Raw genomic sequence first — 15,679 nt, forward strand, 5'->3', positions numbered from 1 at the left:
AAATGAGGTTTCATCACCTGGCAGTGTTTATTTCCTCCGTAAGGCACAGTGCAGATTATATGGGGGGAACTGAAAGGCTATGTGGTAAAAATCAAGCAGAATGCCCACAGAGGATTAAGGGCTTATGGTAGGAGAGAGCTTTTTGGATCTTTACGTCTTAAACATCAAGCATTTTAACCGAACCAGGACGGGCCTTAATTTTGCTTTTTAATCTGTCATATCTGAAATCAATCTGTACTTCCACCACATCTGGGCCTAGGACAGCCACAGCAGCGCAAACTTTGCTTCCCAATAGCCAGTGTTAGTGCTTGGGTCAGTACTTGGTGTACAGGCTACGCTCACATGCCTTTTCTGCTTGTTTTGTCAGCATAACGTTACAGTAGTATCAGAGCCAGACTTAAATTTCAGTTTCTGCACACTGAGCACACACACACACCTCCTGCTGCGTACTGCTGGTGAAAGGCTTGGCCGCAGCCACTTCCTACGGGTTCTCGAGGCACATTTCCAGTTAAAAAAGGCAAGTGGGAAATCACTTGTGTTCCTGCTTGCTGTTTCATCGCGAGCCAGGCGCAGATGGCTAACAGCTCAGGCAGGCCTGGTCCAGCCAGGGGTCCTTGCAGTCACACGCACGGCGAGTCAAGGCCTTCGAGCGGCACGGGCCTCCTCCTGCTGCGAACCAGAGCAGGGCTCACGCTGCCAGATCCCCGCAGCCTCGCTCCTCTCCGCCCGGCAAAAGTCAGAAAAACATCCCGGGGCCCGGTAATGACGGCCTTCGTGCCGAGGTGGCTGGAGCCTGAGTCACCCCCTGCTCATCCATACCTGCCCGCCGGCCTGGGGGTGACCACTGACAGGGTGACACCTTCGAAAAGCTTCAGGATGGCTGTTTCCTCTTTGAGAGGGAACCCAATTAAGTTATGTTGAAATATCGCCTGTTATGAGAAGGGCTCTGCCAATTTAAAGCAATTTGCGGCAATCGGGGCCCTCCAACGAAACAAGCCCTGAACGGCGAGTCAAACGACACGCACATTTTCCGGATGTTAGTCACTGTAGGGTTATTTTGAAATAGTTGTGAGTCAAAGATCAATGTGATTTCCACAGTCCCAGAAAAAGGGAAAACAAACCCAAATCAAATATACTTGTTTCTTCGGCACAACAGCAACGTTAAGCAAGACTCAAAAGCCACTGTGTGCGTTTTTTTGAAGCAAAACCGAATTCTGCCTGAGTTCCCAGCTCCTACGGTTCCCTCTCCCCCTCTGCTTGTCCTGGCACTAAGCCAACATCAAAAAATCCCAACCTATTTTTGCTCAGTCTTCAGGGAGCTACACCAAGTCCCTTGAATCCGTTAACCCCCGAATTGTTCGAGCAGTTGTGGCATCACAAGGAGCAAAGCAGCCGGGGGCATGGGGACCGAAGCAGCACAGGTTTGGGGCAGCTTCAGCTGGCAGGGATCGCACCTTGCGGGTTTTGTGGGGCCTCTGCTAAAGCTCAGCTAATGTGGTGTGACATGAGCAGAATGTGTGTGCTGTTTCTTTTCTTTTGAAGTGGGACAGAAAAGAAAATTCCCAATGTCTTTTCTTCCAAAGAGTTCCCTTGAGAAATTTATGAAGCTATTAAAACTTGCTCTCCGCTAAAAACCTAAATATGTAAACTTCATCAGTATGACCCTGATATTGTATAAAGCAAAGAAAATCTGGATCTGAGAACATGAGCGCATTACAAAAATGATATTTAAACTCCAAACAAACTTTGAAATCTGTGGGTTCCTAAGAACAGTTTCATGCTTATGTGCTAACTCTTCCTCTGAGTCTGCCCTCAGAGGCCAGCAGCTGACTGGCAGAGCAATGTTACCCAGCTGAAACCAAGTGTGGTCCCAGGTGAACTTAAGCAACTCTAGCTCAAATGTATATAAAAGGGGTTAGAAAGAGGTTGCTTGATTTTGGAGTGTTATTAGCAGCAGGTCTGTATCCCTCTAAGTGTCCCCTTTGGTGTGGGTTTTCTCATTTTTTTTCTTCTCTCTTCTTGCATTTAAAGGCTATTGTAGGATATTTTATTTTGTCTGTAGGGAGCTTATTGACTATCAACTAGAACAAAAAAGGCATAATGTAATAGTACGGAAGATGTGAAGAGTGTGGTCTATTGAGGAAAGAAGTATCAAGCTATCAGGCTCTTATTCTGAAGAGATGTTTTGGGCAATGAACAACAGGAGCTTCTGTATGCTTGGAGTTTCAAAAAACCCAAACAGGTAACAACAGAAAAGAGCAATGCTCTTCTGTATCTAATTATAAGATCTTTTCAAATTGTGTAGGTGTGGAGAGCATGAGATAAGCAGGATATAGTTAGCAGTGTGAATTATAAACCATGACTCTTCTTAGTGAGAAGCTGAAGGCAGCCCTACAAATCATATCAACTCAAGAGGAGAAATGAGGACACTTTGCTAGGGACAAGAAATCTCCTAAACCATGCTGTGGGGGTGGTTTGTATGGGTAGGGGGAAATCAACAGCAGCTGAGGATATAGAAAATCTCTTCCATTATACAGCACATCCAGACAAACCAAATTAAGTACCTGGGGGCTGCTGTGAGAGATGAGCTGCTCTACCACTCCTAATAAAGTTGGGTCTCTTACTCTGAAGGTAAATACACCCTATATAGCCAAAGGATTAACATATGTTCAGTGGAAAGAGAAACACTGCTCAAAGCTGTCCTGATTATTTGGCATCTATGTTGCAGGAGGACTTTGAAGCCAGATAGGTCAAAGTCCCTTAGAGCTATGTGCTAGTCTAAAATAATGACCAGTCTCTTCCCTGGGGAGATTCAAAGATGCATTTCTTAAACAACAGTTACTTTAATGTTGTTCTGTGTAAGTTCTTCCAGAACTCAATGTGTAAATAAGTTGTCTATTTCTGCCCTTGTTACAAATTGAGAGGAAAAAAAAAAAAATTGAAGAGAGCTACAGCTTCATGTCCTTTCTGCCCTATATTTGTGGATGTGTTGGTACAACTCAAAACCCTGGCCTCCAGCAGAGTGACATTCTTTGTGATTTTTCAGCCTCTGTGTATACATGAGTCAAACTGCCAAAGCATTTTGAAAACTATCCAGCAGACAGCCCTGAATCATTCCTCCTTCCTCTGCGCAGTAACAGCTTACTGTCCATCCACTTTCATGCAGTAATCCCTCACCAGGGTTTAAAAACCTTGCTGGCTGACAAGGCCAGAGCATGTGCATGTGTTTATGTGTGTTATATATGCATATATACACACAGGCGTGTGTGATTTAACATTGGAAAATTGGACTCCAAGTTGGAAAACAGAACCATTTTTAATCTACATATCTTGTAAACAAGGCTAAATGGTTGCAAAGGGTGGAGAGGAAGGCTACTGCTCTGTAATAAGCACGCTCCATTTTCGTACGAGTGTCAGACAAGTCTCATCTCAGGCTCCCCTTGGAGAAGAGAAAGTACAGCCAATGCCCACAAATACAAAAACTGGCTTTTGGAGTACTTTGAGCTGAAGAGCAAAAAAAAAAAAAAAAAAGGGGGGGGGGGGGAAGGGGGAGGATGATTGTTCAATGGTATGTAATGGGGGTTTGAAACATAACCAGTAATATATGTACAGATGTATTAGTTTAGGGTATGTTAGTGTATATATAGTAGCTAGTGGATATGCTAGCAAGAAAATATGTATGGAGAGCTGTGATAGTCTTTGCTTGGATCTGAATTTTTTCCTTGTGCATTCCTGCAGGAACATGTTCAACCGCCTCTCTAGCCATTGCATCTACCAGGAGCTCAGTGAGCGCTGGGGGTCCATCAACAAAGGTACTGTGTCTCTTCATTTTCTTATTCTGAGCAATCTGATTGGAAATAGAGGTTATCAGTGAAATGAATGAAAATACCTATTCATAGTGTTTTTTTGTTTTTTTTTATGAGTAAGAGAAAATAGATTTTCTGTTATGGTCATTTCCCAAAACAGGTTTCAAACAAGCTTTGAAAGTACAGTCAAAATAAATAAATAGAGGCTACTTGAACACAAGCAAATGTCCTACCAACAGCTTAAAAAAATAACAGAGGAAAATACCACAAGGCAAAAGACCAAATTTGAAGTTAAGTCTTAGAAATACCAGCTACAATTTCAAGCTTAGTACTATGGAGCTGGCAACAAACTATGCAGTCCACAAATGCAACTGAAAAAAATCCTTTGTTTTATAAACCTGTAGGAAGATGTATTTCTTTTCCTATCATCCATTCAAGAAAACTTTCTCGTGAGATGGCACACTGACTCTGCAATACAGAGCATTTCTCTACGTGAACTCAGTAAGACTGTTGTAGGAGTGATCTCCACTCACTAGCAATCTTTTCTTTCTGAGAAAAAGCCCCAAACCACATAGCCAGGGGAACTCTGGAAGCCTGCAGCATTTAAGATCATTTACTTCTAACTTCTTTCAAGTCTGTAGCAACAGAAACTTTACCTCTACTGTAACCTGTAGACAGAGCCTCAGCACTGTTTGCTTTTTTAAAAACATAATCTGTGCTCCAAGTGGAGAAGACTGGACTTTGCTTGTGGAATGCTGTTAGCAAATTACATCCACTTGTATTCTTCTTGACTCCTAACATATTTAAAAATACAGCAAGGTAATATGGAGGCTGTTTTGAACCACATCAGTCATGCATCTGAAAACAAATGTGCTTTACTGAGAGTTAAGATAACTTTGTTAGGTCTAGCTCCAGGATTTCACTTCCTTAACTTGAAGCTCTTAGAGTCTACACACACATTGCAAGCTGAATGCTTTGTTAAAACCCTGCTCTGCTCCATCATGAAGGTAAATATTAGATGTAGAAAATATTTCAACAAAAGCTTCAGAAGCAGCTTGTTTTGGCCTTACTTGCAACTACCAAGGCCTCCTCTGGCAGAGCTCCTTCAAAGACCAGAGTGTAGTGTTGTATCATAATTGACGCAATCTTCTCCTACCCACGTAATGGGGGGTGGGTCAGGGAAGCAAAGTAAGTAGAAGAATAGGAAGAGTTAAGTTGCGGGATCTCTCTACTGATGCTGAGAGAATGAGAAGCTGTTATTCCCAGCTGTAATCAGTCAAGAGGCATGCCTTCCCTGAAAAGCAGAAGGGAGCAGATTCTTACTACAGTACTGCCCAGCAATGTTACCTCTTTGGTCATCAGCGGAGACTCAGACAACCAGCAGGCTTCAAAGAAGCTTGCACAGGCAGGAGGAGTCTTCACAGAGCAACTGTTGCCTTGGGCTGATGATTTAGGGAGTGCTGTAGTCTTTATCAGTGGTGGCAACTCTGTGAGAAACTGACTGCAGGATTTTGCCTTGCACCCTCCCGCTCTAGCTAGTGAGCCCAGATGCGTGGTGACAAGGCCATGTTACCAACAAGCACGGCGACAATACATGGAACTTGTCCAAATCGTGCCCTAGTTTTTATTCCACGTGGTACTTAGATTAGGCTCAGCAAGAGGAGGCTATTTAAGTTTCATATGCTCAGTTTAACAGGCAATCCTCTCTTTGTTCATCAGCGAGCTCCCTGTCATGCGGGAGGTGCAGCAGTTTGTCCCAGTGTCTGGCAAATCCCTGCGAAGCAACTGTGCTCAGGGGCTGAGGACACATTCCCTGTCACCCTAACTTGCTTCGTTTTCAGTACAAAATTGCCTGTGCCTGGCACGCTGATTAGAGCACTGTCTCTGCTCACCCACGTGCTGTCAAGCCTCTGCAAGGCAAGCAAAACAAGATGTTCAGCTGGGTGCAGCGACGTTCAGCAACCACATCCTCCGAGGCTTCCCACCTCCTGCTCATCTGTGGCGTCGCTGCCTTGACACGGAGTACAAGCCTGAGCACAGTGAAATTCACTTGCAGGGGGAAGCACGCAATGCAAGAGGTAGCCAGGATGCAGCAGCTGATAGCAACTTCAGTGGTTGCGGGGCCCCAGAGGGCTTCACATTATCACTTCAGCGACGATCATAAAAGCCAAGAGAAGCACAGAAAAGTCACGGAGAAAAAAAAGGAGCAAAAGCCAAAGGGAGGAGTGGGAAGGGAGGGAACTAGCTGTATTCTGTTAATTTCAGAGCCAACTGGCACTTGACTGAAATGCTAATTGCCCTACTGACATACACCCACGAGTTATTTCCCCCCGTTCCCTCATCTCTTTTAAATGAAGTAGTGAGGCTTTCCTTAAATTGCAGGTAACGCAAGAAAATCCAGGTTTCCACCCTTCCTCTTCCTCTATGTCACAGCCCCATTTACAAGAACAGCTGAACTTCTTACTGTGAGGAAATACTATGTATTAAGTAGTTACTTTAATTTCTGTACTGAGTTAACATTTCAGTTTTACTTAGGAAGAGCAGCTTCTGCTCTGCTTGAAATGGTCTGTTACCTCTCCTTGTGTACACGACCTCTCCTGAACATCTGCATCCAGTCCCAGTACGTAATACCTGCCTTTGTCTGCAGCTGTTTTATACCTGTAACCTTAAGGAGGGTTCTTAGGGACTAGTTTATGTGCAAATACTTGGTAGGTACCTGCTCAGAAGCAAAGCTCCATTTGCCAGGCATGCATACCAGGCTCTGTTATGGGGCAAGGAAAGAAGACAGTTTCAACAGCCAGCCTGTAAATAAATGTCACCAGGAGCCCCCAGAGGGATGGTTTAAGCAGCATGTTTATTTACATGAGTGTCCCAGACCAGTTCAAAGAAGTGATCCACTTGCAGCGCCTGCCCATCCCTGGAGAGCGCTGGTCTGTTAATGAGATGGGGAAGAGTGGCTTAAAGGATTAAGAGCTGAAGTCACTGGGGGTCTGGGGAAGGAAGCAGCCACTGCAGCTGCCTGATCCCTGGCAAACATCGAGATGAAACTCTGTCCTGGGCTGCGAGCACAGAAGAAAAGCAGCGGTGCGTGGCTGCAGCTGAGAGCAGGAGGTTTTCTTGCTACCTGTTTGACATTGATAGGACTGAGGAGAACTTCCAACGCCGAGAACTGAGTAGGTTCAAAGTGTTGGAGCTTACTAGCATCGCTCCCAGCCTCCAGGGAAGGGACTGCTGTATTGACAAACCTAATCCTACACATCACTTCATTCAGCCACTCACTTGGAAACAAAGAGCCTGTTCAGGTTGCCCTGAGCCAACACCTTGGCTCATTCAGCTCCTTGGGATCAATAACTGGAGAGAAGCCGGCTATCGATTCGTCTTTTGAACAGAACCACACCAGAATTAATAATTCGTACACTCCACTGCAGCAGCTCTGAAGGAGCCTGCTCAATAAATGCTGCTTCCTTTCTTTAAAACACGATGCCAATCATCAATAACCTTTCATCCTTCAAAGAAAGTTTGTGTTCGGAGAAAAGAATGAATGTGATTATTTCCGTGGCTACAATGCTATCTTAACCTTTCCGTGGTAGGCTGCCAGCGCTCTAACAACATAAGCAGAGCCCAGCAGCACTTCAGCTACTCTCCCTGTGTGATAGGGAGATAACAGCTAGCTTATCTCTCGCAATCTGGTCTTTGCAGCAATAATTAACAACGTGGAAGTGTGCCACCACAAAACTTGCTTCAAACAGCTTTAAAGTTACAAAGCCTGCCCTGTTCAGCTATGGGGAGATGTGGACTAGTCAAAATAAAATAAAAAGTCAAGGAAAAAGCACACCAATAGTGGAAAGTGTTTTGCAATCACTGGCACAAAAAACTAGCCCTTTCATATTAGAGTCCAGTTTAACCAGGCCATGGGATGCTGTGCTAGGCTTGTGTGCCCAAACGTTGAGGAGGAAGAAAAGGGATTATTTTAAAAATGAAGTACTTTCTAGGCATAAATCCCTTTCTCAGTAGGGTATACTTAAATGTACTTTACTTTTTTAGTCAAAGAAGTAAAAGTTTTCCTGATTGCCAGAAAATAGCTATTAGTCAGGTATCAAAAATTAGTTCAGCTTCTTCTTTTCTCAATAATCCAAATCTTCCCATGTGCAATTATACCAAACTTAAGCTCTACATGCTAGGTTTAGTTTTAAATCAATGTTAATGATTAACATGTACTCCTAGCTGCTTTCCAGAATGATGGCAAGTGAGAAACTATGCCAATTACAGCCTAAGACCGTCTCTGTGGGGACCAAGGAATTCCCACCTAACAGGACCAGCCCCGAACATCTGAAGGTTAACCCACTCCAAGCACCCATAAAACCTGTCCGCAACGATGAGGCACATGAGCTGTGACCCCCGGTGGGTGAAGGTGCTGCCCAGCACTGAGGTATGCCCGTCTCTAAATCTGAATCAGTGTAAGGCTAATTCTGCTGCCCCAACGACGATTAATGCTCGCTCTCACTCTATTAGAGTGAAATGTGAAGGAACCCTGCCGTGTATGCTAGCTGGCATAGCCAAGAGCTACCCAATTCGGCTCGTTCCTCTGCCAAAAGGTAAGTTAGACTTTGGGTGGTTCCCCTGCTCGCCACTCGAAGGGATTTCATCTAACGCGCGCTCATTACCTCACCAGGGAATACCCTCGGCAAGTTTTGCTGATGTTCCACAAACAGATCAGTTTTCTGTTCTCGGTTAGCACACAGGATGATTCAAGAGTTCCCTAATGTTTGTTTTCGGAGAGGCCTCCCTGCAGTCCCCTTCCCTCCCCACCATGCCAAGTTTTGGTTGCAGTCCTTCGCTGCGGATTTGGAGCTAGGCAAGCCATCGGCTGCTGCTGGAAGAGCTGCAGCACGCGCTGCCTTTCAAGGGTGGCAATGCCCTGAGACGTGGGGGCATCCAAGTGCTATGTAAGCCTGCAAAGAAGAAGATGGTCTCTGAAAGAAGTGACAGAAGAGCCCCAGCTCCGACAGCGGTCCTACCAAGCGGCACTCACCTCCGGGCTGCACACACGCCACTGCTTCGCAGAGACAGCATCTAAAGCAAGAGCACAGACACAGTGGGTACACAGAGGAGACAGGTATGGATTTAGGAATACTGCAGCACTGTCTAGGTTTTAAAACACATAATTTTGTAAGTAGAAAATACTGTAAAGTTGTACTCATCTCCCTGTGTACACATCAGTTACTGCAACAGGCAGAAAAACATCTCGTAGTCATCACAGGACTGTTTACCGTCTTCAAATCAAACCATACACCAAAAAATGCATCAAAGAATGAAATGGATATCCTAAGGCCCATATAACGTTAGCAGGTCTCAAATACTTGGTGTGTGTGCTTCTCTCATCCACTCAAAACATTCCTCATTTCTCCGACAAGCTTCCCTCCTTCACAGTCTTTCCCTCCGTACTAAAAGGGAGAAGGATGAGGGTCATTGCACAGGCAAAAAAAAATGCTTCAAGATTTAACTGCTCCCAGTGGTAAGACCTAATTTGTCTGGAGGAAAAAATGCAAGCCAAGGGCAACCTGACGGTCTGAACCCAACTCTGCCTGGCACTTGAGACTATATTCTGGCATGTGAGAAGTTGCCTAGCCCTGCTTTCCTTTTGCTTTCTTAACTTTCCGCAACAAAAAGGGATTAGAGGAAAGGCGTTCACAAGTGGAAATTTCTGCTGGGTGGGTAATTCATCCTGCAGTAGCTCTCTCCCGTTTCCAAGGCCAATTGTAAATTCATCTACCAGGGTAAATACAAATGGAGTTTTAAGGGGTAGAAGAAGCCAGTAAAAGAGAGAAGTCCCCAGTTCTCTGGCATTACATCCACCACTGCCCCAGCTGGCCTTTTCCTGCCCTGGGCTGGTCAGTTCCTCTCCTCTAAGAAAACACCGAAGAGAGTGTTTTCCCTTGCCCGGAGAGAACTTTTTGGACAAATACTTTGCCTTTGTGTCCCGTGAAAATCGGTTTTAAGTTTCACATTTCTCTTTATCAGCAGGAAGCTCTGTTTAGCAGCAGCCTGTGTCGTTTGTGTACGAGCTGAGCGGTGCATACCAATACGTGCTCCAACAAGAAGCTAGTGGACCAGCCCTCTGCGAAAAGCCAGGCAACGCTCGCAGTCTCACAGTGCTGGTAGCAGTTCCCGCCTGCGGTTCTGCCCGCAGATGGTCGGGTGATAACGCTACGCTTTCCCCGAGCATTCTAACTCTGCTCCTGCTCTTTGCCCAAAGCAAGGAGAAAGGCAAAGGAAATACCCCATGTGTCAAGGGCAAAGAACAAAGGCGTTTGTTTGGAAAGACCCCCACATCCCAGAGCCACCAAAAAGCTTACTAACTTCAGGCAAGTGTAAGTCAAGGTGCATGGGGAAGGTTTGTCTCAGATGGCCACTCACTTCCATCTCCCAGGAGCAAACTCCCCGGCTTCCGTGGAAAAGACCAATGTTTCCGCAGCATTTGAACGGGGCCTTTCCATCGGAAACTCTCAAACACCTCTTTAGGCTGTGAAACCTTAGTGCAGAGCACCAGAAGGCCACATAACTGAAAGCTTAAAAACCTGCGAGACCTCTCCACCCCGTTGTTCAGAGAGGACAGGGCCACAATACTGAGCCTAGCACACAGAGCAGCTTTTCTGCTTTCTTCCTTTTTAGTTCTCCTGCCCCGAAAAAACACCTACAAATCTGGAGAAGGATGTCTTCCTCAACGTGCTTCTCTAAGCACTCAGAGCAACGCGAGAGCCTTTTGGAAGAGCTTTTTGACTGATTTCTCAGGAAGTAAAAAAGCAAAACTAATTTGTGATTAAAAGTTACAAAGACGCTCAGTCACATGGAAGCATTCCTGAAAAGCAAGGGGTAAACTACCTAATAAATTCATTCAGTTGACTTAGAGGGTAAACAGCAAGCTTTAGCACAATCTACAAATCTTGACTATTATCAACAGCTTGACCAAAAGCGGATGTTTTTGTAGTTCTTTTCACACTTGTAAGTAAAAGCTGTTGAACTAAAAAGGCAAAGCCAAAAGAAAAGAAGAAGGGTTCACTTTATACTATTGCTCCAAATATTTTCTGGACTTCCAACTCACCCAGAAGGCATACTTCTCAGCATTTACAAAACTTGGCTTAGCCATAAAAGCCTCTTTTTTAAGACGACCCATCAGCAATGCAGATTCCTGGAATTGTTAAAATGTCTTAAAACCAGGAGCCTGTTTTACGCAGGAATAACGCTCCCTCTCCAACCCTGTGACCCAGCAAGGTGAAGGCCACGCATCCCTTGCTTGTAGCTGTGTGACACGGCTCATTTATTGCTGAAAGAAGGCGATTCCCTTTTCTCTTTGCTTCCTGAGGAGACCGTTTCCCTCCCTGTCTCCCCCAAAAGCTCACAACAAAACTCACTCTGCAGCAACAGTGTACTAACCATTCATCTATTCCACTACCTGCAGAGCTGCCTCAACCTGTGAATATTCTTTTGCCTTTAAAAAGCATTTAAAATATTCACATTGGTTTTGAGTTTCAGCTGGCTGCAAGAAGGGAGCGGAGGGGTGCTGACCTGCAGTAGTGTCTGTGGAAGAGCTGGTGGTGAGGACAAAGGATGGGTGGTGAGGATAAAGGACACGTAGGCAGGAGCTTTGGGTTGCATTCCCACTGCCCACGCGGGCCCCCAGAGACCCTACTCATCAGCAGGGATGGATGGCTGCAGGGTGCTCCGAAGGATCGGTCAGTTCAGGTCTGTACATCAGCAAAGATTTCCCAACCCCCAAGCTGCAAACAGGAAAAAAAAAAAAGAAAAAAAAAGAAAAAAAAAATGAAGTCCCATCTGAAGTTCCATCACGACATGAATTCAGGAAGCGTACGTCTCCTCCAGAGGGCTGGCACCTCTCCATATCAGCCCCGCCACCTCTAGCAACTTTTCTCTCTGGAACAAGCACTGCTGATGGTCGTAGGCAAGACAGATAATCTGGTGGACAAAGTAAAGCCGTACACAGCAAGGTGATGAGCAAAAAGCCCTCCTCTTCCTCTCTCCCCTGGCCCTACTCACACCGTTGTGCTCAAAGTGGCAGCATTTCGCATTCCCCAACGCGATTACTTTGATAAAAAAGGGAAAAGTATTTCATGTCTCTCCTGGAGTGTGACTGTCTGAACGCCTTTGTTAACATGACTGCGTACGGGTGCTGTAGATCTGTGAAACCTGCCCGCAGACAACGCACACAGTGTTAACTTTATTTGAAATACACATCTACACATCCCAGGAAATCTGCAGCCAGTCCTACAGCCCTTTTAATCCTATTTTATACACCCTTCTCGGGGCGAATATCACGTATAAAGCCCCCTTACCAGCAGGTAGAAGAAAACCCTTCAGCAAACTGCTAAGCATAACCAGCTCCAATGCCGTGCACCCGTAAAGCGCCATTAATCATTTACATCAGGAAATGCCACAGTGAGGGAGAACACACAGCCTTATCTGCTCCTTGTGTACACACGCAGGCTGCAAGCTTTAGTTAAACCAGGCGTTTGCAGGACATGCAGCAGCTAAATGGGGTTCTGCTCCCTGGCTCTGGGTGCTGACTTCGCGTCGCTCCAAAATCTCCGAGTTCGCTGCCTGCACGAGTGGTGTCTAAAATTGTCTGCAGCTGCTTTTTCTTCATCTTGTGGAATTTTTATCAATGCCAATTTAATGTCTTCCCTCGAAAGGTATAAAAATTGTTTCTTGTAGAACATCATATAAGGCATTTCTGCCTGGCTTTAATCGTATTTTAAATGACTGCCTTTTCAGCCCTGGAGGGAAAGCTTCCTGGTAGTGTCTGAACGCTGTTAAATCACTTCTTGATCCTCTGTATGGAGATGTGCACGTGGCTGCAGAAGTTACTCTGCTGAACAGGACTCCGGAGCAATTCCTGGTGAGATCTTCCTCCAACGCACTTCTTTTTTCCTTCAGAACAATTCCAGGTCGGGTGTTTTGGTTTTCAGTGCTCACCTGGGAGATAAGTCCTCTCCTAAATAATGGGAACCAAGTCACATCTGGCACCATGCCGGCACAGGTAGCTGTCACTCTGCTCTTTTGTGAGTGTATCAAGCTTACAGTAAAACCAGCCAGTGTGTTCTGCTACAAGCCTGCAGTCCCCTCTGCACCTTGCTCTCTGAGGTCTACTCCTGAAAGAGGCACGAAGCTAAAATCAGTAAATCCTCTGCGTATAGAGTCCTTTTGCCATCTCCTGCAGGTTCCTTCACAGTTCGCTTTGTCCCCTCTGAGCTGTCTGTTCATTTTTTGGAGGGGTGTCTTGTGGCTGGAAGTACACCTGTGAAGTTCACTGACACAGACCTGGGAAGTGTGAGCCTTTTAAGATGCAGAAACGCCGACAGCAGATAAAGACAGCCATGAAGAAACGTCCTAAGACCCTCTCTGCTTTTACCATTACAGATGAGAGGCAGGAGCTGTGCAGACAAATCACTAAGAGCCACAGGACTGCTCACAAGATGAAGTTACACGGTGCCTTCTGGTGATCCAACAACCTCCGCTTCTCAAAAACACGAGCGGCCCGCAGCCTCCGTCTCCTGCTTTGTTTATTTACCGCCAGGTGAGGGAGCGAAACCTGCTCAGCACAGGGCCCAGCACGTGCCAGCGCCGGGGCAGGCAGGGCTGGGAGGAGAGCAGGGCTTCCCCTTCTGGCTCCAGCAAAGCCGCTGGGACGGTGACAACTCCACAGAGCCTGCTGCACGTTTTGACACGCAAATTTACAACCTGGTAAGTGGGGGAGAAGGCGCAGCTCTTGGATCCGCTCGCATTTTCTACACAGCTGGCTAGGGTGGCGGAAGACCCGATGACAACGCAAACGAGCAAGGCAAGCGGGGTTGGGCAAGCAGCAGCCCAGGGAGCTTGCTGGCTCGAGCCACCGGTGGGACACAGCGCACATGGACAAGTGCAGAGGAGAGTGTCTGCTTAAGAGCTGTTGACGTTTCAACAGCTCTAACTTTTCTGCTTGAGGCAGAAGAACCACTCTGTTAGAGGGAGGGAGGCAAGTAACTAGCACAGCTTTGTCACAGGCCATCATCAACATTAAGCACTGAATTAAAAAAGAAAATATTAGCAGAGGCTTAGCGTTTAACGCTTTAAGTAGTAAATCCACAGCAAATCCTCCTGAATTAGATCCAGGAGGTATGAGTAAAACGTATTTTAACCTGTTTTTTAAACGTTTTCCGAAGCGCCATCTGAGGCTCCCAAACAACTGATCTCCACCATGACGATGGCTTTCTCAGTGCTCTGCAAATCAGATGACACCCAGTGCCTCACACACCCGTCTGCAACTCGGAAATCTCTTTCTGGTAAATAAAAAGCAAACCATTCCTTTGCATTTAGCCCCCCCTCTTAAACTTACGTAACCTGAAAGCCTGCAGCAGACTGAGGCTGATCTAAGCAGTGGTTTTGTGTGGTTAAAGGAAATTTGTTCTAGAATTATGCATGTTACCACTTAAAACGGAATGTTTGCAGAAGGAAGAAAAGCGAGACGCACCTCCCCGTTTGTGCACACTGACTCTGAACAAAAAAGACAGCAACTGCTGCGAGCTACCTAAATGTTTTTCTTTGCAATGTTTTAGATTTAAATTAAGTAAAGACTCACCCGGGTGTGCAAATTAATTATTTTTTCTCCGCTGATTCCCTTTCACTTCACTTCCAGAGTCCGCACACACCTTGGGATCACGTTCTGGCTTACTCCTGGTCAGACTGGTGTGAGAGCTAAATACTGCTGTGCTTGGCGGACTCAGAGACAAGCCTGCCTTGCTTTTTATAAAAATAAGACCGGTAATGAAAAACAACCAGTCTGAACGATAAAAAAATCCCAGCTTATCACACGAAACGAAGTTTTATAAATACCCTTGCAAGGCAAGAAAACAAGTAGCAGTCATAACACCACTTACTTGCGGAGAATTCCCACTGCAGAAGTTACCGAGCTCCTAGTGACGGCGGGAGGGGAGAGGAGAGCCACGCACACCGAACACAGACTGACCGCTCGTGCCTTCCGAGTCAGGCAGCCGAACGGCTGATTACACCAGGTCCCCTCCTGCCCCGCAAGGGTTGTGCTTTCCTGACAACGACACGGCTACCGGCATAGGGGAAAAAAAAAAAAAACACCCTTAAAAACGAAAACAAGCTCTATCAGTAAAAGTCCACTTGTGCAGATAACTGCATCTACAGCTGGGGCTTCTGCTGGCACAGCTATGTCAGTCACGGGTCACACTTCGTCACCGCGCTCGCAGACAGAGCTGTGCCAGCAGAAGTTTGCCATATAGACCTGGTGTGAAGCTCAACAGCGATCAAAGTGAATCTGCAAAGTTTCGCGTTTTTCAGGCTGCTGCCAAAAGAACTTTTTCCAACAAACAGTCAGACGATTGGCATTCTTGCTCCTGTGTCGTGGGCATGCCAGCATCTTGGCTTCCAAGGGGAGAAGAAACCTAAACTTAGCCCGGGAACGTGGCAATACCTATCATCCACTTACATCGTACTTTAAATTCACAAACTAAATTAGAAAACAAGAGCTCCTGCAGGAAGAAAAGGCAAAAGCGAATAAATTTTCTGCTGTACTTTAGCACTCTTGGTGCTAAAAAGTTCTTGCTTTTAATAGCAAGAGGAGAACAAAACCGAAAGTGTTTGATGGGATGTGTTTAGCAAACACAGAGAGCCAGGCAATAAAGCACTGCATAATTCCCACTGTTCAGTTAAGCCGAACAGGCAAACTGCAACAGGCCTTTATCATCTGCAATCATCTCTGAAGACAGCGGGCAAGGAGATTTCATGCCCCAGCGGATGCTCGAGCATAAGTTCCGTTCGGATGAATCAACACAACACTGCGGGTCGTGCAT

General features: G+C 46.0%; 1 protein-coding gene and 2 long non-coding RNA genes across 4 annotated transcripts in view; 2 read left to right on the forward strand and 1 right to left on the reverse strand.

The window, feature by feature from the left end:
- Window positions 1-15,679, reverse strand: part of CNOT6L (CCR4-NOT transcription complex subunit 6 like) — a 32,494-nt gene that overhangs the window by 15,412 nt on the left and 1,403 nt on the right. Inside the window, exon 2 of one of the 2 annotated variants that reach the window (XM_035324883.1) lies at window positions 8,839-8,879. The exons of the other annotated variant lie outside the window; for it this stretch is intronic. Coding sequence (XP_035180774.1) covers window positions 8,839-8,879 — 41 coding nt within the window. The remainder of the gene's footprint in view (window positions 1-8,838; window positions 8,880-15,679) is intronic. 2 annotated transcript variants of the gene reach the window in all.
- On the forward strand, window positions 8,275-9,936 carry LOC118166192. Its single transcript, XR_004750372.1, has 3 exons — window positions 8,275-8,401; window positions 8,519-8,922; window positions 9,828-9,936. It is a non-coding gene; the product is annotated as an uncharacterized LOC118166192 (long non-coding RNA).
- On the forward strand, window positions 14,251-15,408 carry LOC118166193. Its single transcript, XR_004750373.1, has 2 exons — window positions 14,251-14,394; window positions 14,497-15,408. It is a non-coding gene; the product is annotated as an uncharacterized LOC118166193 (long non-coding RNA).

This window comes from Oxyura jamaicensis, chromosome 4, assembly GCF_011077185.1.
Source record: "Oxyura jamaicensis isolate SHBP4307 breed ruddy duck chromosome 4, BPBGC_Ojam_1.0, whole genome shotgun sequence".
NCBI lineage: Eukaryota > Metazoa > Chordata > Aves > Anseriformes > Anatidae > Oxyura > Oxyura jamaicensis.